Here is a 27,703-nt window from a genome sequence, read left to right on the forward strand (position 1 = left end):
ACTGGAGTGCCAAAATTTAGCACAGGTAGAGAAAGTCAAAGAGCTGGAGTGAAGGAAAGTAAGCAGTAAGGTGGGAGGAACAGGGCTTTTAGGCAGTGTGCGCTCTGGGAATGAATTGCAGGAATTCATTGCATTTTGAGAAGTTCATAACCCTCACAATGTGTTTATGCTTTGAGATAAACAAATAGATGGTAATTTAGTTGTTTTGTAAAATATTCTTTACAAATATTGCAGGGCATAATATTCTTCTAGCAGCACTGCTTTTATGTAACAAACAAAATTTTAATAAAATGTTAGTGCCTTATTAGATACATGAAAAGTCATACTTCATTGACTTTAGTTCATGAGAATTGTCCCTTATCACACATTTTGTTCTTTTTCTTATGTAACTTGGTAGGATACTGTCTTTTGTTTGAAATTTCTTGCAGTATTAAGCCAGTGACAAGTAACTGCTGACAGATACAGACCAGATAACCACTCAGTGAAAACATCCTGGAGGAAAACGTTTTAATTAAGCTGAGTCTGAAATTACATGGATGGGGTCTTAAAAATCTTGTCGGTGATAATTGCAATTCTGCATACCACAGTCTTAAGAAAACGTTAAGTCTTTTGTACTGGTTGAACTGTGAAATGTAGAGCACTTGTTATTCTGAGTCTCACATTCTGAGAACTCTGTCCACTTTGGGGACTCAGTTAAGTGCACCTGTTACATAGCAGTCTTAAGTGAATGTGTGAGATACAGCCTGGTTTTGTGCAGAGGATGACTGCCCTGCTCTCCAGGAAATAATGTTACACTACTTGTTGCATTTTTCTCTTATTTTACACATTGCTAAATGTCACAGTGGTAGTAAATCAACAATAATCCATTATTTACCTGTGGTATTTTAATATGTCTGTGGGTGATTTCGTGTACTACTGTTGAAATATATTGTTTCCCCAAATATTTTACTTTAGGTGAAGACTTGGGGTATTTCTACTTCTTCTTCTTTTTTTTTTTTTTTTTTAATTTTTTTTAAACAGTGTATCAACTATTTGTTCTGGATTTTGGCATTAGGCTAAAAGCTTATGATGGTACTCTGTAAAGGTGGAAAGCATCTGCAAGCTCTTTTTGGAGAGCATTTAGGGACTCAGGCTGTACAGCATTGTAATTGAGTTGTCTTGAGTCATTCTAGATTTTCAGCCTGGAGGGAATGGATTCCAGTAGCACTTGTGAAACTTGTAGGCATTGGTAATCACTAAACATTTCCTGTAATATACTTAATCCCTCCTATCTTGCTTTCTTGGCCATTCTACTTTGCATCCCTGCTGCTTTATTCATCCCTGTATCACCTGCTCTTTGTGCCTGGCACACTGACAGCAAGGGTGGGTTTGATGAGTCTTCTAGCTATGCCAAGCAATTCAGAAGTGAGAGTAAAATGGGAAGCTTCCCAAAAGTATCTGAACTAATCTTCAAAGTGTTCTTTGGAAATGTTCAAGAAATCTCTTCTGTTGGTAATGGGGATCATAGAGGGAAGACAACGTAGAGTGAGTGATTTTAAATGGTCATGTCTTTTTGAATATGGAGTTTTGATGAAAATGGTCAAATGAGAGGTCCCCTCTGAGTTTAAATTTTCATTTAACCAAGTAAACTCTTACTTTTTACTCAGTAGTTACCTCATCTTTATTGAAATCAGCATAACAAATAACTTTGATTATAAATGGGATGCTTTTAGATGATCTTTCACCCAAATACCAGCACGTTTCTGTATGCTATAATGATGTGTTTTGTATTCTGTCAGTAATCCTTGATTAATTTAGAACAGTAACTTACTTGGATGCCAGTTTGAGGTTTCTGTCCCACACTCTTCCTTCATTGTAAAAGTGGATGAAATGTTTCAAGAGTTGGAATGGAGATCAGGTGTGTTAACAGAGAATGCTCTTGACTTAGGTTATGGGATTGACTGTAAAGACTTCAAGTAATTCTTCCTTCACTGTCCCTTCATGCACTGCAGTCTTTGTACAGATATGTGCCACCATAAGAAATGGATATTAACTAACCAGATGGGCATGAAGAGATTTAGTATTTAAAAGAAAATTTGAAGATTTAAGTGAAAGATATTGTGTATTACCTAGACACACTATATTGCCACTGGAAAAGGAATATTGGAATAATGGTCCTGGTGTTTGTGCACTCTTCCATTTTTTTAGGATATTGACGTTATGAAATACCCTGTTGCAGAAGGTGCATGGTAACTGTGCTACCAGATACATTCTGTACAGGGTTACAAAGCTCTTCATTTGTATTGCTTGCTTACTGAGGCTTTTTTGTTTGTCAGTTCCAAGACCCTATTTTTTGATGGGAAGGAGATCATGTGAGAAGCAAACCATGTCAAATAAAGTAGGTGCCCTCAGTTAGTGCAAGAGGAATTCAAGGTCTCTTAAATTTGTCTAATAAAACTAAAATAATAAAACTTAAGTATGTTTGACAACATACTAAACACGCAAATACAAACTGACATGACCTCTTATTTTGTTTTACCAGGTGAAGTTGATCTCAGAATTTTTTTCCCTGAGGCTAGCTCTTTTTCCTTGAGGCTAGCTCTTGTGTTGAGAGGGTGTCTGAGGGATGGTGGGTTTGTTTTCATGTAAGATTTCACAAATTACTCTTCTGCTCCACATTGTGGCTTTATTCTTCGTTTATCTGTAATCTGATAAAAGGGTTCCTAACTCACTGTGAGTTTCAAATGTAAACACTGCCCAGTCTGAGCTGGAAAGCAACATTCCAGAAGCTGTCCACCCCTACAGGTATGGGGCTGCCCCCCTTCATCTTGCTACTTTAAATTGCCAAACTTGTTAACAGATATACCTTGCTGTGAGACAAGGAATTCCGATCTGAGTTAGGTGAACCCCATCAGTCAGAGACCACAAATGGCTTCACCTTTTGAGAGAGACCTCAGTTCTAAACCAAATTGACATAAAATAGGTTCTACAAGAGTACAATCCTGTACTCCCAGGTCTTAGGAAAAAAAGAACAAAAAATGTTGAGCTTTTGCATTCAGAATAATAAAAGTAGTGATTGCTACTTTTTTACATGATCTTTCTGGCAAACTACAAATTCTTAATTCAGCTTCTGCATTTGTCTTGTGGTATTACTCAGGTATTTGGCATACTATTTTTTTTTTTTTATAATTGGATAATAATGATTATATGAAGAAGTTACATCCCCCCCTCACTTTTTCACTGTCTACACTCGCAAAAGTATGTGTGCACATAATAAATACTGCAAAAGGAAAATTTCTTTTATCTGGTATCTTTTGTACAAGGAGGATGCAGAGACACCATCTACCAGGGCATTCCCACAAGACAATGAAGAATGGCTTCAAACCAAGTGTGAGTTTAGATTCAAACCAGGTGTGGGAAGAAATTCTTGACTGTGAGGGTGGTGAGGCACTGAAACAAGTTGCTAAGAATGGTTGTGGATGTCCCATCCCTGGAAGTGTTGAGGCCAGTCTGAATGGGTTTCTCAGTAACCTGGTCTTGTGAAAAGTGTCTCTGCCCATGACAGAGGGTTTGGAACTAGGTAATCTTCAAGGTTCCTTCCAACCCAAACCATTCCATAACTAAAATTTTATTTGTGCCATGAATTGTTCTTTAGTGTGCTGATACCTGCATGTTTCACTAGAATTTTCAGAGCTCAGTTTAATTCTTACTTTGTGAGCAATACTTGTGAGTCAGTTGTTTTGGTACTTGGGAGCTTTTGTTTTGCTAATGATGTCTTCTAATGGCATAGCTCAAGATAAGATGTCCCTTCATAACCATAGTTCAAAATCATCTATCTGTCACAAGTCTTCAGTGCTTCCATTTTATTGTAAATACTGCTTTACTAAAAATAAGGCCAAATTTTCCAGAGGCTCACATGTGCAAGAGTTAGATTTCTGTTTTTTGTCAATTGGCTTTGTAGCTTTTACTTCTCCTGGTTGAGAAAATTTCACTCTATCCAAAATCCATGTGAAAGTAATGGTGTCTGAGATCCTGCATCAATAGCCACAGGCTTCTGAGAAGAATAGAATGAACTTAAAATGTTCAGACAGTTGATGGTGGTAATTGCCCTCCTTTAGGAGAGGTTGTTGATTATGTAGAATATGGAGTAATAAATGTGTTAACCATTCAAGTATGTTAAATTATTAATCAGAACCAGTTTGGGATAACAGATGTTACAAAAAGATGAACTTTTTCTAATAGGGCTTACTTGTCCATGATCATTTCAAGTGTTGTGTTGTTTTTGTTACAGCAGGTAATTAGAAACTTTGCTGCAGGTGGTGCCTAAAAATACTTGACACCATACAGTGATGTTTGTGTTTCTTCTCAAAACATTTTCTGTCTTTACAATATTTTCTAAACAGCATTTCTTAGATGTCTAATGGAAGAAGTTGGGAGGATTTAGCTTCTCAGGCACATAATTTTTAAGGAAAAAATCAGATTTTTCTTGAAAGCAAATGACTCCTTATATCATTGGAAAACAGCTACTTAACTATCAGTTTATAATTTCATTAGTTTTATTATTTACCAAGAATACTTGTTTTTTGTTTAATCTTGGACAAGCAGTAGTTTTCTCAGCTTCCTAAAGAGACACGTTTTCTTCTGTCCCTGTGTAAAATCATGATCTGTGATGATGTTATATCTGAAATTCCTACTATAAACCCATACAATTTTACTTTGAGGATGTTGTTTTACTGAATTTCCTAAGACTTTCACTGTTTTCACCCTGTTATCATAGCTAACCAGATGATTTTCTGTGAAACTGGGAAGCTTTCCCTCCCTCCATCTACCACTTGTGAGGAGCCCTTGTCAGTATTAACTTCTCCATCACCCTTCCAGGAAGCCTGTTTGTAAGCAAAGATGTGTCTTGCTCCCCCATGCTGATTAGCTTTTACTGGGAATGCAAACAAACTGGTTTTGCTATTTTTATATGCAACAGATGGGCAGCTTCTGCTGGAGTGAGATTTGCTTGACAAATAGAAGTTCAGTGTTACAAGGTGCCTTCCAACACAACTATTTGTCCCCTTGACCTGTTTGGACTGTTTGTCTGGTTTCTGAATTCAACAATGTTTTTCAGAAACCTTAAACCATCACATTTAATTATGTCTATATTATTACCCTAAACATTTTCCTACCTGTAAGAAGGTGATAGCTATTTTTGAACTGTCAGGTGAAGATGAAATCATAAATTGATTTCAAATGGATAGATTGAGAAGGATTAGGGACTTTATGAAGCTGATTATCTTCAGTGGGGATTATCTCAGTGGGTAATGTGTTTGTCATTTGGAAAGAAATAAAGAAGCCAGTAAATTGTCAGAGAAGAAGAATTTAGACTGCATTGAGATTTATGTGAGAACAATTCCTTAGCTAGTCCACAATTCTTTAATCAAAAGGAGTGAGGAATGTGGAATAAAGGTCCGATTGGATGATATTAAGGCAACTTTTTTAGATATCCACAGGAAAGTGGAAAAATTTACAAGATGAAGGGCGAAAAAACATATAATTTAGGCAAAGACACATTAATGTTATTAAGGGAATTTTATGGTGGAGAGCTGTAAGAATAAGTGAAAGACTGTGTGCATTAGAACTAAGAAGAGAAAGCCTACCAATTTTAAAGTGGTATTAAAGGATGTATATCTATTATACATCTTTAGTATTTCCTGTACAAATTTTTACAAAGCATGTAAGTGCTATCTTTTTAAAATGCCATTGGCTATGGTAATAATTGATGGATGTTAACTCGAGCAAGTGTCACAATTCTGAGAAAGTTCCATTAGACCAGGGCAGTGCTAATATTGGAATAATAATAAAAGAATCAATAACAACAGGAAAGCAAGTTTCTCCAGACTGTTGTGTGAGTCTGCCTCCATTTCCTGTACTCACCTGTGGGTGATCACACTTCAGAAACAAGACTGAGAAAAAGTTTAGAGATAGTTACAGAAGCTTTATCTCTCTTTGTCCTAGAGAGATCTGTAAGTTAAGCAAAAGATTAGTGCCCAGAAAGAGCACTGTTTATAGTCCATAGAGAAAACTATTGGTGATAACCATGGAAAAAGCATCCAGTGTTGCTTGGGCTTCTATAGAACTGCCAGTCTGGTATTTGTGCTCTTTCTGGGATATTGGCTGATGATCATGTGGCAAGTGGAGTTCTGCATTTGTTGAAGGAAGAGTATGTACTGCTGAAGAGTCTGAGAAGAACAGGAGAGAAATAAAAGGTTTTCTAACAGTTCCCAAGTACTTTCCGTGGTACAAATAGGAATTGAAGAGTGTGTTTCCTGGATTGGATGAATTCTGTAAGATGATAGCTGGATAGACACTGACCACAGCCTCAGCAGTAGTTTCTCTAAATTAGCATTTGGTGACTTCTTTTTGTAGTAGCAGTCAGCAAACACTGTTTTCAGGAAAACATTGGCATCTTGAACTGTTCCTTTCAATTTATGTGTCCATTTTATTATATCCAGTTTTGCAAAAAGAAAAAGCATAATAAAAACTATCTTGTATTATATTGAGCAGTATTAAATGAAGTAAATGTTTTGCAGAATCTCTAATACCAGGATGTAGAATATTGAGAATGGTCGGTAACATATTAATTAACTATGTAGGTTGAAAATATGGAGAGTATCATTGTCCATTCTGATATCAAGGTCAAGTATGTGTATTTTAGAATACAGAACATGAAATTAAGGAGTTGGCTTGTTAAAATTTATAACTTTTGAGAGTTATGTGCAATCTCTCAAATTATTCATGTACTTTCAGAGCTTGAGCAGTCCTGTTGAACGTTATAACTCATTGTGAACACCACATGTGCTCCGGTTTTGGGCTTTAAAATTGATAAAGGGAATGTATGAATATTTAAAAATATTTATCTGTGTGTTTTCCTGGGTTGCTTTTTAAGGCAGAAGTTGTTAGAGGCACAGTTTGGGAGAAGTTTGCTGCAGCAAATGATTCTTAGTGTCTGTCTTTTTGTTTTCTAATTTGGTATTTCTGTTACTGACAATGTGATTTTCTGATACTGATGACATTTCAAACTGAATGGATACATACTTTATCTATCTCAATGTTATTTTAAATACAACTATTTCCACAGAGCAGGTTGAATAGAGTCATACAGTGTCTCTTTCAGCTAACCTTGCTTTACTTGTAGGGTGTTGTCTGGGTCTGCCTAATTCCCATCAGAGGGAAGACACTCTTGCATGGAACATTTGATAGCTTTTTCAGAAAGTGGCAAATACTGGCAGAAATAAATTGATATATATTGTGAATGGAGGCGGAAAGTAAGAGCAATTTTTGGCACGCTCATGGGAATAAGAAGGGAGAATGTAGCTGTAACAGCATTTTAAGGAGAGCTCATGGGGAATGAAGGCTCTTAAGTATTCTGAAGGTCATCAGAGTGGATCTGGCCTTCACTTGACCCATGATCAGGGCACAAAACAGGGTAAAAGCTTTAATTTGAGGAAAAGAACAAAACAAAAGTCAAATAAGCAGTTAAGCACTGTTTAGCTCTATGTAAAGGGTATTATTAAAACCAGGTTAGAAGCCTAAGATGTTTGCTCCTTGCTGTTTTATACTGTTAAATCTAAGAAATCTTAAAAAAATCAGGTTGAGCTGCTGTAATAATAGCAATGTAGAACTTACTTTTTTACTTCTGTAATTGTGTAGTGTATTTTGGAGTTCAAATGCATGTAAGCTCATGTGTCCTGTCCCTTACTGAAGAATTAAGCTGCTTTCTGCTGATACAGGTAGGCCTGTATCTTACACATATAGCATTTTGTGTCATCTTAAATAAGGTTAACATACACTTCATTCCCCTGAGTTCTAGGGAGCCTTGGAGTGTGTTGTCTGATACAAGAGATGTGAAAAGTTGATGAATGGGACACAGATTTTGAAAGGTGTTTCAGGGAGTGCAGTGCTCAATTTCCTCATCTGAGTTTTATTCAAAGGAAAAGTTCTGCCTTCCTCTGGCACCTGTTTTAAAGACAAGCTTCTGCTTGCTGACAGGCAAAGATCTTCCTGTGTGCAGACTATTCAGAAAAAAAAAAAAAAGCTCAATTGCCTATTTAATACTTTGAATCTTTGTATAGAGGCTATGGTAGAAAAAGCCATGATGTTTATTAATGAAGTAGTATTTGAAAGAAAAAATATTATACTTTTAGTTCAATTAGAGTCTGAAAAATGTACTTGAGTTGCTAGAAAGATTTGGAAGAAAGACATGAGAAATCATTTAGAGCAAATTTCAAAGGCATAAGTTGTGCAGTTAGCACTTTTCCCACCTTCTCAAATTCTGCAGTGTTTGGGAGACATAGAACAGAATTTCTCTGAAATTGCTGGAGGGAGCAGAGGGATTTCTTTTCTGGAATTTCATAACAGAACGACAATTTCCAGTGAGATTCAGTAGAATTTTGAGTTAAGTGAGCTTGATGCAGAGTCTTGCATTATTTAGTATGGTTTCCTGGTATGAGGTGTCTTGAGGTCTGCCAGAGAAGCATATTGTATAAAAAAGAGAAATGAATTAAAATATGAAGTGGTTGCACAGGAAATGCTCTTTAAGCAATTACTATTTCTTAGAGGTATTTAAAGGTTGATACAATCACTGTTATGAACTGTTTATATGTCACAGAGACACTTGAAGGTTACAACTTTGGGGTGAATTTACTACGTGCCTGAAGTCCAGGGAAGGAGCTTTAATGAGGGCCTTTTTCATTAGAGTTTTAATACAAACACAGATCCATTGCAGAAGGAAAATCTGGGAGCCCCACAAACACGCAGCTGGAGTCTGCCTCAGTTTCCTGTATGCACCTGTGGGTGATCACGCTTCAGAAACAAGCCTGAGTAAAAGGTTAGAGATAGTTACAGAAGTTTATCTGTAAAGAACCAAGCTCATTTTGCCTAGGACTTGCAAAATAACCTTTAAAAATGATTCATTACTGCTCTGATTGACTATTACCTCTAAAGAGATCAATAACATAATGCACTGAGGCCTTTGTTCTGACCTTCCTTATGACTGGGATGGATAGCAAAGCTGTGAAATCCTGGTGAAGTGTTACATGTGGTTTACTGTGCTCAGAGAGTTACTGCTGCTATATGCTGCATATGTAGTGCTGTGCATTGTTGGATCCTGCTCGTTCTTCAAAATTAGAATATTCCATCTATGTGCAGATAAAAGAGCACTGTAAATATGGTGGTATGAATCTGATAGAACTAAATTTTATGGAAAATTTGGAGAGGAAAAAAGGGAATAGAGCTTTATAAGTGAAATAACTGTTGTGACATGCGAATATTTATGTTCACTCACACACAGAGAATGACACTGATCATGCTGAGTTGGAAGGGGTCTGTAAGGATCACCACCAGCCCTCCACAGCACCATCCCAAAGAATCACACCATGTGCCCAAGGATATTGTCCAAATGCTCCTTGAACTCACTCTGGCTTGGTGCTGTATTCAATCCACATTGGATTGCTGTCCGTTAGAAGTTAAAAGTTATGTTGCTAGAATTGTTTTGACTTTTCAGATATGCATGTGATCTAAAACTTATATGAGGCCATACATTTATCATAATCCCTATAAAATGCCTGGCAGTGTATTAAATTTCTAGAAGATCATCTATTATGAAAACTACTAGAATGATATCTTGGTTATTTTAGGAAACATTTTTAGGCAAGCTAATATGCTTAGAGAAATTGCCCCTTCAGCTCTGACAGAAGTCACAATTTTTAGCTCTCTAAATAATACATTTTGCACTAGATTAAGATGTCTAAACTGGTAATTTCTCAGACCTACTTCTGGGGCTTGTCTTTTTCTCTTCTTCCTCTTAACAACCACCCAGAAAATGTTTTTCCAACCACAGACATCAAAAAGCCTAAACCAGAATGGAAATAAATGTGCTGCATAAATTGTAAGCAAGGAGCAGATGTTGCTACTCTGATCAGTCCCACCTCACAGTGGGAGTGCACTAAAGCCGTCTTATGCTGTTTGATGCTCTTTTGAGCTTCCATCTTTTTAACAGCATCTTCTTCCCTTCCCCTGCTTAAGCATCAGTGACAACAACTGAGTGGAGAATTTTTCCAGCACTACAAGCAAAAGTGAAGTGCAGTTGTCATTCAAGTCACCCTTGACACTGTAGTTAAAAATGCCTGAATAGAAAATGACGAAATAATTTTTTTCAGAAGCAAGATTACACTTTTGAATCTATATATGTGATTGATAAACTCAAAGCTTCAGTCTGAAGGAAATAAAATTGTAATATCTCTTTCTCTTCCATTTCTATTGTAGTGTGTGGTACAAAGCACCCTAAAGCATAAAGTTAAAGCAGTGTATGAGTCTGTTGCTTTCAGGGAGTGAGATGAATTTGTGTGAGCACAGAAACCACTAAGATGTTCTAACAACACAAAACCATACAAATAAATTGTATGTCAAAATGTAGTCCATGGAAAATTGTTTGGATCTTTACCATTCTTTCAGGTGTGGTGTGAAACAATGGGAAATTAAAGATATCAATGAAGAGTTAGTTGACACCTCTTGATAATTTACTGAGAATAAGGCTGGTGGCTAAGTGGCCTGTTGCAAACAATGTGGGATGTATGGTGAAGACCCAGAAACATGAGCCAGCTCTCATGAGTCATTCTCAGTTGTAAGTAAGTAAAACATGAACAGGATATTAAGGGGATGAATTTACTGCTGTTTTCTTGGTGGGGCTTCACCTGGATTGCTGTATCTTGAGTGTAGCAGAGGCAGTTGAGGGATATGAGCAGGTCCATTGGAGAACTGTTAAAATAATCAGACATGTCGAGGCTAGTGGATAATTTGTGTTGCTGTTCAGGTCCTGTGATCAATTCTAATCTGTTTTGATTAGGAAGAGCTTGCTGGGCTTTATTGGATGAATTTAAAGCAAACAAAACCCCAAACGTTAATAAAATGTGATACAGTGCAATTTGGACAGAATGAAGGTTCCAGTGTTGAGGAGTAAAACATCAAAATATCTTTTTTTTTCCCCTTAATTTTCTGCTCTGCTCATTGTTGCCTTTTTTCCTCCTGTTTTTATCACACTATGTTATAGTCTTTTTCTGTTTTCATAATTCCTCACAAAAGCTAGCCACAGTGGGGCTGCTTGTACAGCATTTCCAAAAGGGAAAAAGAACATGCAGCTTACTGTTCTGAAAAATTACTTCATTGAATTTTATTTTCTTTTCTTTGTTGGATAACTTCTGACAGTCTTCTGTGCATATAAGATGAAAATTGTATTTGGTGGTTCTCAAGTACTTATTTTTGTTTCTTTCATGTAGTAGCTGTAGCCACCTGATTTTGAGCAAAAAAAGCCTGGATGTTCAGAATATTGGCCACCTTTCAGGTTTGTGGTTTTCTTCCTCAGCTGCCCTGGAGAGTCCAAGAAAAAAATGAATTGGCTGTTAGTTCCTTTGTTATCCTCGATTTTTTTATCAGAATGTTCCTTGCCAGACATGCCATGGAATTGTGCAGGGATTGTGTTCTGATGACTTGGTAAAACACTATTGGTATCACGAATTCCTCTGTGTTTAGTCTATGTAAATTCTGCTTTCTTTTTCTGGATTTTCACCATCCTTACCCTATGGAAGAATATTCCTGGGGAATTATACTTAGCAAAAAAAACTGGAGAATAATCACTAATAACTGCTAATAACTGCTTCTAGAAAAAAATCCTTTTAAAATTTTGTAGGTAGCTTGTTAGTGAGAAGCATGCTATACCTCTGGGGGGCAGGGGAGAATAGATGATTTCATTTTCATTCAACACTAATTTCATTTTTTAGTCATTGTATCAACAGGGTTTTCTATTACAACCATTGGCCATGCATACATATAACTTGAAGCCTGCCTGTACTTTGAACCTGAGAGGCAGCGTAGCATTTCACACATTAATTACAATCATTATTCTGTGCCCTGAACTGCACTCCTTTTTTTAAGAAAGAGATGAATAGAACTAAGAGGGAGGTAAGATTGGGAAGGTGAAGTAGAATAAATTGTGAGTTAAATAAATATAAGGGAGAGATAAGCTATAAATGCTATGATAGAATATTCTCATTCCTGCAGCAATATACATTGAAAGAGCAGTGGAATAGCATAAGAGCTGTGTGGTTGATATAAAAGTTCACTGTTACTATTTTGACTTCCATTTTTTTAATCTGTCAGAAGTTTTGTGTCACTTTCCAAGTGAATTTATATGAGATTTCCTTTCACTGTTTTTGAGACAAGTGTACCTTTTGATAGTCCATCTAGATATGCAAAAATTAATTCCAAACAGGATTAAGTTTTCCAATTTGAAGGGGGAGCATTAAGTCTTGCTTTTTTGATGTAGTAGAAAGAAGTGAAAATGCTTGCTCTTAAAGAAGGAAAGTAGTTTCAGAAGGCAAAGACAAAAGACAAAATTGCTGCTAGAGTTTTGGAGCTATTTCTGCTTCTGAAAACTCTCATGATTGTCGCTTCTTAGATTCTTCTGAAGAAAGGCTTGCATGAAACTGGAGATGCAGAAAGACAGTGAAGTATTTTTACAACCCTACCACAACTTGTCATCTCTGTGCTAAAGAACATAAAGATTCAAGGATGTTCAGAAACTGCAAATTTTTTTGAAGGGCGATTCCAGTTTCTACCACCTGCATCATCTCCCTGATGGTTTGGCTTCTAGCAGCCTCTGCTTTTCAAGACTGAGTGGGCAGAACTTCAGTGTATCTGGTACTCAGAGAAGTTGAGGATGCTCGTGCTGTCAGCAGAGGGATAAAGAAGAGCACTGAAAGGAGGGAGGAAGAAAAGGAGCTGAGGAGCATAGTAATGTCTCCTACCAGCAATGTGCTTGAAACTGAGACTCGTGAACCCCGGATTTGTAGAGCAGCAAAGGCAAATACTTTATCATTTTATATGAGGAATGGTGGGAGCCTAAACACTTGAAAAATACTGCAGAAAGAAATTTTCTCTCGATGTTCTAGCAAGTACTTTCTACAAAGCATGGATGTCACCTGTGTTAGGCAGTGAAGGTTTGTCAGTGCTCAACAAGTCCTGGCAGACTGTGCTGTTCACTTGACAAGAGCTGGGGGAGGTTTGAACCAGCAAGTGGGTGTCTTGGCACACCCTGAGCAGATTGCCAGGCCCCAGTCTGCTCAACAGTCTTGGGAGGACAAATTCTATTTCTAGTATTTTCTGTTACATGACAAGGTCCCTCAGTCTTCTCAATAAACAGAAAAAGGAAAAAAAACCCAAAAACCTCAAACCAACAACTTGGTAATTGCAAGAAAAAAATTTTAAATTTAAAATCTATATGCTTTTTAGCCAACAAGTAAAATCTGCCTGCCAGCAGCCCAGATGAAATTTTTTAGGGAGCAGATTGTCATTAATTACACTTTCCTTTTAAGAACAGTTGTAAGGCTGATAACTTCTAATTATGGATTTTGCAGATTTGCTTTAAAGTTATGGTATATTGATTTTTAAAAATCTGTTTTCTTAATCATCTGTAGGGATAGGAACTGGCATATAACCATTTTTGCCTAGCCTGACCAAAAGACATCCTGGAAGTTTCTCTCTCATGTTGATCAATTCAGCCTTGCTTGGGGCTAAAAAATTACTAGCCAGGGCCAAGGTGAGACTGAGGATTTGTTCCTCATCCCATCCTCTTCTTGAATACATTGTGGTCTGATTTTTCATTTTGATAAAGTCTTTGAACTGTTAATTTGAAAGCCTTTGCAGGAAGAAAAGACCATCATTACCACTAACATGCTATATTTGTGTGAGTAACGATTGCCCAAGAATAGCTGTTGCATCTTTAATTGCTGTCTATAAAGTTACATTTACAGAAAATTTGAGTAAAACTCACACGCTGATTTGACTGGGTCTAGAGTTTCAATTCAGATTGTCTTTTGCCAACAAAGCTGCAGTCACTTCACTTGCATACCAGGTAGTTGGGTGAAAACAAGTTTCCATTCATTTCAGAAACTTGTGGAGTAATTTGGTAATGTAGCATATGAGTCTTGGGATTATTCTCAGATCTGACATTTCACCTGCTATAAAAAACTCTTTTTAGGGATGGATATTTTTATGCTTTTATTTATTAATTTTTGCTTGGAGCATGTCTTTACAGCCTCAGTTTGGAGTTTGAGGGAGCAAGCATTTTTATCTTTATGAAGTACTTTCAAAGAAGACATGCTTGCCTTTGTCAGGAGGAGGACATGCAACGTATTTTTGCCCTGGAATATTTGCATGCTACCTGATAGTATTTGCCACAGGAAGTGCTATTTGACAAGTTTGGCAGGTGCAGCTTGGCAGTGAGACAGCCACTTTGCTAGAGACTGGTCCTCCAAGAGCAGTTCAGTAAACTCCAATAATCAGCATAAACATCCTCAAATGAACTTTGCATCTTCACATGCCCCACAGATAAATTACAGTAATTCTTTGGGGGCTGTGGAAGTTCACAATGAAGATGACATGCCTAAGCAGACTCTTGAGTGGTTCTGCTCTGATTTATAATGTTGTCAAGCTTTCATCAGGTTTTCCACAATCATTTGTATATGGGGCTGTCCCTAACTTAGAAGGCAGAACGTTTATGAGTTTCTAACATCCTTTTTGCTTCTTACTCATCCACTCTGCTCAGCATATTGTGGCCTCAAAGGTTTCATGAGACTTGTTAAGCTCACCAGAGATAAAACAAGAAGTTCTCGTGTCCTTCTCTTTTTTTTTTCCTTCCCAGCAGCTTTAGTTTTCCCTCTTGTTTTGGTTCTACGTCATCCGTTCCCCCATAAGCTAACTTAATGGGACAGAATGGTTAAAACTTCCCAATCTTGGCTCAATAAATTTCTCCTATATCAATGAGTTAAATGGGGCTGTGGAAGGGCCCAGTGAGCTGCAGAGCTTGGAGCAGAGAAGGAGTGATAACAGATGGCCAGAAGTGAGAAAGAGGGGGCGTTGAAGTTGGAGAAAGGTAAGAGCAACAACAGGAGACAGTGAGGATGGAAAGCGAGCCTTTGGATACTAATGAGACATTACATTTGCTCAAAGCCTGTAAAGCCACGGTTCAATTACCGTTGGTAATTTCTCAAACAGAAAAGAGCTGTGTGATTTTATGGATTTTCAAGAATGTATTCCAAATGCTGTGCAGGCACCATCTTTTCATTCTATGGATGTTGCGTTCTCTTTAAGACTTGTGGCTTTCTGCTGATTAATTCAGCATATGAGAGAATTGGAAGATCTTTCACATATTTGCATCTTCAGCCAAATAGCATTTCTTTTTCCCCAGAGACATCACAACACCATTTCTACAGCCTGGGAAGTAGTATCTCCTGAATTTTACTTTTTATAACCATTGGCAGTCTGATCTCATTATATATTCAGCTAATACTGTATTTAGCTGCTGTAGCAGAACTTCTTCATCCATCCTGACATTTGTTTGGGCACTTCTAGACACAAAGCTCCCCTTTGTTTATGGTTTCACACCTTTCTAAAACACCTGATAAGGACTGTTGTGGATTTTGTGTAACAGGAGGCCATAAGAATGGTATGAATAGACTACAATGATGCATTGCACAATTCCATTTAAGTATACACATCTTATGGGGGAGTTGCCAGGTTTGTACACGTACAACAGTGAGGAGGTGAGTGCTGCATTTGGTGGGAACAGCTCAGGGATGGTCTATTGTCATTGCCTAGTAGGAGTCAGATTGAAATAATTACTTTTTTGTTTCAGACAACAAAGTTACTTCCTGTTGTACTTTAGCATTAGAAATAGTTCTTATTTTATGAACATTTCCCAAGTGCTATCCATACAAAGCTGAAGAAGCTCACGGTAAAGCACTTTCCCCCTTAATTTCTTGCTTTTAAAATTCCACTCTTGCATTTTCTCTTACTTGTATTTGACTGTTACTTAGTCCTGCTGCAGGCAACCTTCTGCTCATTGTTTACATACTTCTTCATTATTTAATTCCACAAACAATGGGTTTTGGAGGAGAAAATGTGGGGTTTGCAGGCAAAATACTTGGTCTCCTATGGTTTCACATATCTGGTACTAGAGCAGCACTTTACAAATTGCATGTTTCATGCTGAGTAGTCTGTAGCTTATCAGCTTTCCTCCCTGCAGACCAGAGTGCTTTTTGTTTCAGAGGCCTGTTTAACCTTCCTGTGCAGCTGGGATCCCTTGGTGGGATGTAGTGGTGGCTCCCTAAAAGCTACGAGTTACTTAAGAGTTTACAGCTTACAAAAATCCAGTGGGCAGCTCTGCTTATAGGAAGGGAAATGAGCAGGGAAGCGGTGGTGGTCTGGCTCTTGTCTCTAGCAAAGAGCAAGTTAGCAATTACTTTCAATATCACATATTGTCTTCTGTTGAATTTGGCCCATCTTCTCTGCTTTCACTTTTTTATTACCTTCCTTAGATTTGAACCTCAGAGAAATGTCCCAAACGTTTTTCTTTTGGTAGTTCCACCTGAGTATCTGTGTGAGTCATGAGAAAGCGGAACAGCTTCCTGCACTGGCTGCCATGGTATCCAGCGGTGTTGCTATACACACAGTGCTGATGTAGCAAATGCTTATGGAGAGCTTTTTTGGAGGGTGGGAGGTGTTTCTTTGTCTTTGTTGTATTACTGACTAAATTTTCCTGGAGCTTAAAAAAAAAAAAAATTAGAGGAACCATTAGCATTGTGAGAAAAATATCCTGATTTGGGAATGTTCCTAACATAAATACAAGTGCTCATGAGCAAGGCAGAAATTCTCGAGTTGCATTCTCAAATTTGCTTTTTAAAGGCAGAATACATGGAACATATTTCATTATCTCTGCAATGGAGTATAAATCTTGTGATCTTGTATGAGTCCTCTGCTGTATGCAGCATTTCACACCCTTGTTGTTTCCCACTTGTTTTTTATTTCCCACCCATTACTTAGGAAGTAGCTTGAATAAGTATTTTCTTAAAAAAAAAAAAAAAAAAAAAAATTGCTCTAATTAAATTTGTATTCAGATTTATATCTTGCAAATAGCTTTTAGAAATGAGGATTTCTAGAAGATCTTTCATGAGTCAATTAAATTGAAAGTTCAAGGTAAAGTTCATGTAACTTAAAAATATAAAGGATTCTAAAAGAGAAGATGTATTTATTCATGCCACCTACTAAATTCCATGAGGTATTAGTCTCCTTACTATTCATATTTTTGAAGACTAAAGGCTCTTCTAATACTGTTTTCATGCTAACTACGTTTCTGAAGGATAATTTTTGCAGGCTTTTGTTAATATGAGTAGGACTCATTAAACAGTATTAAAAGGAGGTGACAATATAGCACTGGAATGCATATTTTGAGAAGTAGTTTCTTGAAAATGAGGCAAAAAATAATTTTCTTACAATGGGTTTTCATTTATGGTAGGTTTTATGTATTGTGTGGTATATTATGAAGGTAATGAAAATTTGCTATGATTGAAAATTTAGTTCTGGCATTTCCACTTAATTGCATTTTTAAAAAAAAATCTCAGTGTACAAAATTCTTTATTCTGTAGAGACCAGTACAACTTTTAAAAAGTTAAGTGAAGGTAATGCTTCTTACGAAGAATATGAATTTCAACTTTTTCCTCCTAGCTCTAGTTATAGTCCCAGAAGATATTGCAAAATGTTAAAGCTGTGAAATAACATTAAAATGCCATTTAATGTGTCAAGGGAAACTTTGTTTATTTTTTTTTCTCTCAGATAAAAAGACATGAATAAGAGCTTTTTCTTCTGTGGTGCTCACAGGTTTTCAAGTAGATGAGCGGGCTGTTGCTTGCAGCAGATTATACCAGATGCCAGGCTGCCTAGGGATGTGTGCTTTGTTTGCTGGAGACAGGGCTTATTGTCTTGCCTCCAGGCATTAGGTTGAGTCTGTTAGACTATATAAGTAGTGATTTTTATCCTTCGAGTTAGTGGAGTGTCACATGGTGCTATGTGACATTTTTAGGTAATGCATGAAGTATGATTTTTTTTATTTTCTTATTTTTTCTTGGATATGTAGTAGGCAACCTCCACTGAAGTTTTATAAAGCCCTTAAATGTTTACCACTGAAAGAAATGAGGGATCACAGGTTTTGGAGACATGTTTCTATGTTCTGTGCCGAAGAAATATACTAAATTAGTGTCTTATCATAGTTCTTTACCCACAGAAATATTACAAAGGAAGAGATAAGAAGATGTGCATTTATATTATACACTTAGTGTGCAAGTAGAGGACCAACAAGGTTCTGTATGATGACTGAACATTTCCTGAAAGCCCCACTAAAACAAAATCAAATATCTTATAGATATTTGCTGTATTTATGTTGGGTATGAAGTAATAGTCATAATCTGTTTTCTTGTTATTTCTCACCTGTGTTTGTTTCTTGCCTTTAAAATACCTCATTTTAGTGCAGCAGCTAACACAAGATACTTGGCAAAACAGCCTGTGATCTCCTTTATTATTACAGTCTGTGTATTATTATGAGCTTTCGTTTGAGCTGTAAATTGTAAACAGATTTGTCCATATAACAAGTGTGGAGTGAAAATTCTGAGCAGGGAAACTCTGTGGTACCACTCTGGGTCGGTTTGGGATTTTTTTGTCAAAATTGCCATTGCTGGAGATAGATACTCCTTTAGCATTCATGTGCTTGTTGAACATCACTTCCTTTTAGTGCATTTATCTTGGAGACAGCTCAAGAACGCTGAAGAGTATAAAATTGTCTCAATACTTGTGTATTGTGGATATTTTTTCTGAAAGGTGTTGTGATGTGTCTTAGCTTATTCCAACATAATGTTAAACACTTCATGAATTCATGCCTTGCTAGAGAAAAGATTCCAGGTTCCAGTTTGACAGAAGCCTGCCGGGAGGTTGTGATGTGACACGTAACCATGAAGGATTGTTCTTGAAGCAACCCATAATATGTTAGACCCAGCCAATCTCCCAAACTTATTCAGCATCTTTCTTCTTTCATATTTTGCACATTGCAATGTAGTAGTTGTGTTGGTTATTGTGCTAATGGATGATCTTCAACGTTTGATGAACATTGGCAAGTTTTGTATCTCACTGTTTTGTGTGCAGCTGCTAGTTCTGTGCAGGCCTTCCATTAGTTTTGAGACTTAATGCTGGCTTAATACTCATAGTTGAATTAAAAGTTACTAATGAGATGAACAGTGTTAACCATTTCATTTTAATATTTTGATTTCCTGTTTGATGCTAAGGTAGTATTAAAGCTAAGGAATTATGTAAGGTATCCAGACAAACATTTCTCTGCCAGAAGCAAGTACTTAAAGCTTGAAAGTGCTCAATATACTTAAATACTTAAACATTTTAAAGCAACTGCATATTTTAAAGCAAATAAATGTTTTAAGTACACATCAGAAGACTGATGTAACTGGTCAGTTCTGACTGGTGCTACATAAATGTCTATGTTCTGAGTTAGGGGTTCCTGCCTGTGTCCTGTTCTCTGTCCCTTGCATTCTGTGTAACTTCTTGAATCAATGTTAATTACTCTGTCCCATCTTTCTTGGCCAGTTTCTCTTCTACCATTTTGGCAAGTAAAGTTAAGTGAACTTGATTAGGGGTTTCAGAGTTGTGTTTTTATCCAAGATATGCAGTGGTCATGGTCTCTGTACATACTTCCCAAACTGAACCAGATGTGCTGTAGCTTCAAATGGGGCTCTTTTGGTGTGTTGGTTTGTTTGGTTTCTGAGGCTCAGACATACACAAGTTGCTTCTGATTTGGTGAGGTCTTCATTGTGATTGCTTTCTGTTGTCACATGCATAATATGACTGTGTTGAAGTTGAAAATGATAAGTAAAAAAAATAATGACATACTGTTTGTCCTTCTTTAGGAAAGCCCAAGAAGGGAAGAAGAAAGTTGTTCTAGCAGGTTGTGTACCACAAGCCCAACCTCGCCAGGAGTACCTGAAAGGCTTGAGTATTATAGGGGTATGTATCTTTAGAAATTAAAGGTTTTCATAAATGTTTTCAGTATGTTGATGTCAATATCTAGACTCTATTGCCTTTCTCTTGGAAAAAGCAGCAGAGAAGCTTCCTGCCATGTCCTCCTCCTGTTCATCTTTTTGCATTATACAAAATTTAAACCTTCCTTCAATTGAGGGTGATTTGGCTGTGGCATGAGGGGAGAAAGAAAAGGATGCTGTTGTTGGAACTGACTTCCAGTGCCCTTTGAAACCTGGAAATTTCCAGGCTTCATCCTGGATGAAGGTATCAATTACCATATTCTTAAGAATATCACAGTTTATTTGCTCTAAGACAAGCCTTAAGACCTTTTTTAAAAGAAGTGGAAGAAGTGTAGGATTACACTGACACAGATGAGGGTTGGTTGGTTGTTTTTTTACTTCACACTATTAAGCAGAATGGAAAATAGCAATTATTATTTCGTTTAAACTTGAGACAGTCTGAAGAGTTAAATCCACTGTGCTTTAAATGAGATCCCTCAGCTCAGAAAGGTCTCAGCCTTGAGGCAAAACTATTAACAAAAACAAAGCTAAGAGCATATTATTGTCTGTGTTTTCAGTTGGTACATTTAAGATTTCCTTCCCATTTTATAAAGTATGTGTGTGAGAGGGTGACTATTTAAAGGACAAGACTTGTTATCTTCCTATTGCAAAATATTTTTGAAAGGAGTTTTTTTTCAAAATTGAGACGTAGAAAATGTTATGTTGGCAATAGGATATTGATTCTACTTTAAAATGTTAAACATTAAGGGTACAGTTTTGAAAATCTTTCTTTAATACCAGGTTGGTCTTGTCTTCAACTTAGCTGAGAGACATAGTTGATTTATTGTTGCTTATATAAGTTCTGCTGTTTTCTCCCCACCCCCCACCTTTTTTTTTTCTTTTTCAATATTTATTTCAAAGGACTGTGTTGTCTGAGAATATGTTTATTTACCAGCAATTATAACTCCCTCAGGGTGGCTTTCTAAAGGCAGTGTGTCAGAGGCTCTTCTGCTCCTCTTGTTAGGATGGAAGAGGAAGTTGTGTTGTAACTACCAGAGAAATTCTAGTAAACCAGAGCTTGTTTTGATCTGCATTTGAAAAATACAGGACTGAACTTCCACTGTTCTTTATATACTGTCTGATTTGGGCAGAAGGAAAGGAAGGACAACTTCATATCCTTCTTACCATTTGTTATGTTACTGTGCTTCTGTGTTTCTTTAAATTAATTGCTACTTTATAAACATAATGTGGGTTGAGGCCTTGCCATGGGCTGTGTGTAAGGCAAACCATAATTTCACATGACAAGGTGAAGGAGCTCTTTTGTGGAACGGGAAAACTCTAGGCAGTAATAAACCTGCCTAGGGTGTAAAGTACCTGAAGCACATAATGATGCATTACAGAGGTTCACAGCCAGTTCCCCTCTGGTGGTTTCCAAAGCTTACTCCCTTGTCTTTGTGGTGTACTCACTTCAAACTCAAGTACTTGTGCAGAGCACAAAGACATCAACTCTCCTATGTAGTTATCCCTCACTTTTCATTTATAGTTGCCGAGAAGTAGGATGTGTGACTCTTCCAATTGTTTTGAGGGGATTATGGGAGAAGGAAAAGGAGACAGAAGAGGCAATGAAAGATTTAGCTGACAGGTTATGTTTTGGGATCCGTGAATGGATATAGGTAATGGTGGTGTTTCTTCACTTCCTGAGCTGCATACAAGAATGTACAAAACCCTTGCTCCCTGTGATAGTTGAGCCATTGGAATGGGGTATTTTATTTCATTGACATTTTCTGGAGTTTTAAGATGCTTGATCTCCAAATGATGCTATGTATTAGAACCCCCGGTCAGGTTACTGGGAGTTTATAGATCTTAAGAGGCTTCACAAAGCCCATGTATCTGTGCTTTGAAATCATCAAACTTGGTGTGCAGACTGAAAGCACGGCACCTAATCCACATATGTATTCCATTAAATGCACACAATAGATCCACAGGTGAGTGAATCCTGAATGAGAACTCCAAATCTCCTTCCTTCTCTATCTTTCCCAGTGTAACATCTAGCATCAAAGACCTATCATCTCATCACCCAAGGGAAGTCTATCATACCTAATCTTTTATCTGCACAAACCCACACAACCAGTCCAGTGTTGCTACTCTGGAAGGCTGTAACCCCCCCTTTGCTGCTGCTATCTGAGTCAGAAGGTGCAGGTCCCTTCTGCATCGTAGGGCACTGCAGGCTCTTCAGCCAAGGTGAACCTGAATTCACTTTCCAGGAGAAATATATAGCTATGAAAAGCCCTCTGCCAAAGCTCCTTGCATTCTCCTGATCTCCAACTAACCCCTTCCCCTGGCTATTCTACTGTATAAGGCAAACTTTAAGTAATTTTCTTTTCATATCCAGTTTGAAACTCTAGAATGTGATTAGTGGGAATGCTGAACACTCCCAGCAGCAGCACATAACACTAGGAGCCCTGCAATAAAATAGATGGTGCAGCATAAAAAATGCTAAGTGCATTACAAAAAACAGGCACTTTATTTCTCAAGCTCTACATCTTTATTTGGTATACACTTATAAGTTTAACGATCCTTATTCCTTCATTTGTAAAATGCTCCAGTGAGTGGAGCTTTAGCAGTGCCATTGTGAAAGGAAATCAGTGGAACCTTACAAAGATGCCAAGTGTCCGTACATCCCTATTGCTTTAGCCTCATAAACAAGGAAGATGTGTTGTATGGTATTTCTGTTGTTCAGTTCATAAAAGTTTCACTGATGTTTGCAAAACAGAGATAGTGATACTTGCAGCATTTATAAGGACAGACTGCATTCAAGATTGCAAGCCTGTCTGCTGCCCTTAAAACAGAGCCTTACGTGAATGCAGATATCCAATACATACTTCATGAAAGCCAAATTTGATGGAAGTTTGCTCTGAATTATTTGAATTAGCAGAAGTTTTTGGAACTTGGGAACCTGGGAAGAGGTGGACACTGTTCATCTGTAACTTATGGCTAAGAATTATTTAATACAAATCACTGCTGGTCAGCTTTGGCTTTTGAATTTCCATGTTGATATTCATATAGGACACTTGAACCTGGAAGTCAGAAAAGAGTGTCAGTTAAGCCCCTGCTTTTAAACTGAAAAATGGATGTTCAAATAGAAAATGTTCATTTCTACAGCAGTTATGTACTATCCTATAAATCAAAGGTTGTAGCAGTTAATTTAGATAAAAATTATCTTTCAGCTGTGTCACTGTTTAGTAATGAAAATCAGTTGTTTATGTGCATCTCTGGGGTAGTCTCCTTCCCTTTAAAGTTTGTGTGGATCCTCTTCTCAGAATACATTCCTAACCCAGAGCAGTGCCCATTACCATGACCAGTATTGTCAGCAAAGATTTTAAACACAGATGTTATCCCTCTGAAGCCAGGGTGGCTAGTCACATGCCTTTTGAAGTTATGTATTAAGCCCTAGATTTATCTTGCCTAAGTGCTGTAACTTGAGAGTCTGTTTTGCTCAGCTCTCTTTATGGTCAATGAAGATAATTATCTCTAAAATAATTTAGATTTTTAGAAGACCTGAAGTGCCTTTTGAAGCCCTGTATTTCCCTTTTACTGGCTTTAGAGAGGGGATAGGCTGAGTAGTCTTTTAACATCCAGCATTTGGCAGAGATCCCTAAAGAAGGTGAGATGAAACTGAGAGTTGGTGAACTGGAGTTAAAAGCTTCAGGATTATAAATAGCATGTTCTAATTACCTACATTAGATTATTTTATCTATGTAGTGACCGTTTTGTTTCTTAACTATGTCAATGAGAATCAATGGACAGGGTTTTTCCAAGATGAGAAAAAAAAGATTGTTTTACTTCAAGTAGCTCTCTATAGATATTATGTTCACTCCTAGGATGTTCATATTGAATTTTAGGAAAAATTTCTTTATGTAAAGGGTGGTCATGCAGTGGACCAGACTACTCAAGGAAATGGTTGAGTCACAATCCTTGGAGGCATTTAAAAGTTGTGTAGTTTGGTGCTTAGGGATATGGTTTAGTGGGCCTTGGCAGTGCCGGGTTATTATGAATACAAATGATTGCTGAGCTGCACTTATGCCTAGCTCTGATCCCACCAGGAAGAGTCAAAGATTTTTCTTGGCCTTTGTTTCAATTCAGCCTCCATGCTTTGATAAAAATTCTTTATCTTTGCTTTTTCACCAGAGTTTCCTGAGTTTTCTGCTTTGGCCATTTGGCTACTCTTCCATGGGCTCGTGAGCCTTGCCTATGCTCTTGACCCATATCAATCTCAGCCCAGATTTCTGCACCAGCCCTGATTTGTGGTTGTTGAGTGTTTTTTTTTTGTTTTGTTTTTTTTTTTTTTTTTTTTTGTTTTTTTTTTTTTTCCTTTTTGCATAGTTCTACTCAGCTGTCAGCTCCGTTCTGCCTAGTGGAGAACCATTTGAAGTGGACATGAGGTCCAAAATGTACTTAACTATGCTGGATAAGGTTCCACAGGATCTGTAGAGCCAAGTAGGGTGCACTAACCACACCCAGCAGTGGTGTCCTGCTGTCACTCCTGGGGCATTGGTTTTTTGAGACACTCTGCAAAGAAATGTTGAGGAATGGTGTCTCTTCCCTTCATCCACCACCAGGAGGTCTCTCTGCTTCATGGACTTCCTGATGCCTGAGGGAGAGAGACATTATTGGAGCTCTGCTCTGAAGGTTTACACATATCTTTGATACCAGTCTAGAGCAGAATTATCCATAAGGCTAGTGAGATGTGAGGAAAAGCATCCAGCAGACCTTTATATATCCAAGAAAATTTCATTACTATGACTTTGTAATTTTTTTTTTCCTTTTTCATCCTTCCTTCCCCCCCACTCCCTTTTCTTTTTCCCAAATAAGAATTTATAAACCTTTCCCTCTTTTCACTTCACATTTTCTAACATACTTTTATCTTCATAAATGCAGACTGGAAGCATTCCACATTTTCTTCTTGAACACCTGGGGCTTTAGCCAAATAATTTCCAATATCAAATGAAAAATATTTAATGTGGGAAATGACATGTAAGGCAGAACAAACATCCATTTCTGGGTGCAGATCGCATTGTCTCTCAGACCTATAATTTTAATTACTTACATGAGCCATCTTCTTGACAGGCATATTGAGAATAATTTAATTTATCCAATAAAATGAAGATGCAATAGAATGGTTGGTGGGGTTTTTTCTGTCTTTATTCAACAGGGGATTTGGAGCAATGCAAAAATTCCTCAGATGCACAATGCAGAAAGTAATTGGTGGCTCAGGTTATGAACCACCCAGATTACTCATATTTTAAATTACTAAAATGGTTATGAATGTAAACAGTCTAGTAGTGAGACATATAGCAATAATGTTTTAGGTAATATAAGGCAGACTTTGCTCCCTGTCTGTAGTATAATTTTAAATGTGTATACTTCTATTTTTAAGTGGAATTTTTCTATTTATTTTTAAACACTTAGTAGAAAGTGCATATGTTAAATATCTTGAGTCATAGTTTTTAAAACTATATCCAAAATGGATATGTACACAAGTATGTAAATATGCATGTCTTCCATACAACTGCTGCTGTGTGCTTTCTTTACAAGTTGATTGCTAGATATGTATGTCTGTAATGTGAATGCTTGTGATTCAGAAAATTATTTAAATATATTTATTTTTCAATAAAATTATTAAAATACATATATTAGCAATAATATAACTTAATTTATAGAATTCATAATTAATATACTGTATTAAAAATCTAAAATGGTGGCCATCCCTATTTTAAAAGTCTGTATTTCAAAAGATTAAAAAAAAAATAAGAAAAATAAAAATACTTTGACATGGACTTGATCCAACACCCAGATGAGGAAAGGAACTGACTTCAGCTGGGAATTTAAAATCAGACTCCAACTATAGGTGAGCTTTTTTTTTTAACTTCTACTAGACAGATTGGAAAAATGAATATGAAGTAGACAAGATTGTGCAGTCTTATATATACAGGAAAAGACAAACTCAGTGGTTTAGGGCAGAAAGACTTACTGGCTTTGATACAAGGGATCCAAGTTCCAGGCTCCTTGTTGCAGATCAGGTTCTTCTCTTGAAGCCTCTGCAACTTCTGCTTTTCTGCTTGTTTTGGAAACAAGCTGGAAAAGAAACTCCAAGGAAAAGACTGCTAAAATCATACTAAATCTAGTTAATGTAATTTACAGCTTAGAGAAGCAGTGTTTAAAAAGGAATGTTGTGGAAAAATCACAAACTAACTGAAGTGTGACAAGTTGGCTTTCCTGCACTGTATGTAAATATCTATAGTAGAATTACATAGAAGAGGTGGTTTGGATAAAAGCTCTGGAAAGAATCTCAGCTTCCAGAATTCCCGAGTGTTTAATTTTGCAGTGTTAATGTTGATTCCTTTTAGTTTATATGCCAAAATCTCTACAGTGTGCTGGCCATTGACTTTAAATAAAGACTAATGTATCTATTAAGAAATAATTGAACTATTTATCTCATTAGTGGTGAATTTTGGCAAATGTAACACTGAAACATAAATTTGTTGTCTTTATTGCAGACGTTGTATAATGATCATTAAAGATAATTCTGTGTTGTGAAAATCATGAGGGCTTTTTTCTCCATTTCCAAACACAGCCTGCATCAAGTTCAGGAGAATGTCTTGTTCTATTAAAATTCACAAAAGCATTTTTATTTTCTTCCTATGTTCCAGTGTCTTTCCCCTCTGGTACCTCATTCATTTTCTCCCCTATATTCTGCCCTGACAGTATCATCAGTTTTTTGTTGTGTTTTCCACCATCTACTATTTTGCTGTGGAGACTGAGGTGAGGGAGCACTTTGGCTGTTTGAGGCACCCAGCTGATGAGTGCCTGGTTCACCATTGCCTGTCACAGACCATGAACAGCACTTAAGGCCTCAACTCTTTTCTAGCAATTTGGTGATTTTTGCCAAACTTATGTGAGCTTGCTCTTTTTGAGGACAAAATTTGGTTTAAATTGGGTGGTAAATTTTAAATTTTTTTTGGCACATTGACCAAGATCCACAGTGAATAAAAACTGGCTAAAAACACAGCCCAAAATTCTTTACTACCTCTTAATCCAGAAGAAGACACTCTTGAAAGACTAGTTAATATGAAAGTATGTCCAGTTGTTGACTACTTAGGTATTTACTTTCTGACTTTTTTTAGGTTCAGCAGATAGATCGTGTAGTAGAAGTTGTGGAGGAAACTATAAAAGGTAAGCATCACACTTTAGCTAATTGCAGCTAGTTGGAAACATGTAAGTGCTAGCATAAGTGCTGCTGGTGTGTTCTTTTTCACCCTAATATTCTGTGCCCTAGCTGAATGTTTGGGCAGTGCTATACTTTGTCATGTATGCTTTGCATAAGTGATAATTTCAGAGATCTTTTCTGTACGGAGCTCTGTGGGCTGTTGGTTTCATAGGTAAATGATCAAGAGGATACATCAGGAATCATTTCATCAGTGTAGGCTGGGGTAGAATATTGTATAAATCTCCTGCACTACTTTAACTGAGTGTTACACTTCTACTTTCTTTTGTTTAGTTCTCTGGTATTTTCTTCTTTTTAGATGTTTTGGCTTACCTCCCTGAGCTCTTCTCAGCAGGGCAGATAAATTATCTTCTGGTTTAATGTTCTTTTGTAACTCTTGTTCCTTGTTCTCTCTGGATATGTTCATGTGTGTACTCTTATTACTTTGCAGCAAAGGAGGGAAAAAACCCAGTATTGTTTCTGCAGCCTGACCAGTAAACATTTG

The 27,703-nt window shown here is 37.1% G+C and overlaps 1 protein-coding gene across 10 annotated transcripts in view; it reads left to right on the top strand.

Annotated features, from left to right (window-relative positions):
* CDKAL1 (CDKAL1 threonylcarbamoyladenosine tRNA methylthiotransferase) overlaps positions 1–27,703 on the top strand; it is a 375,203-nt gene that overhangs the window by 100,139 nt on the left and 247,361 nt on the right. For 9 of the 10 annotated variants that reach the window (XM_085573579.1, XM_085573575.1, XM_085573576.1 and 6 more), the window contains 2 exons: positions 19,824–19,920; positions 27,119–27,167. In XM_085573579.1, the coding sequence (XP_085429705.1) occupies positions 19,824–19,920; positions 27,119–27,167 (146 nt within the window). The remainder of the gene's footprint in view (positions 1–19,823; positions 19,921–27,118; positions 27,168–27,703) is intronic. The other variant, XM_085573580.1, reaches the window with a different exon arrangement.

Source organism: Lonchura striata, chromosome 2 (genome assembly GCF_050655825.1).
Source record: "Lonchura striata isolate lonStrDom1 chromosome 2, ASM5065582v1, whole genome shotgun sequence".
NCBI classification, from domain to species: Eukaryota; Metazoa; Chordata; class Aves; order Passeriformes; family Estrildidae; genus Lonchura; species Lonchura striata.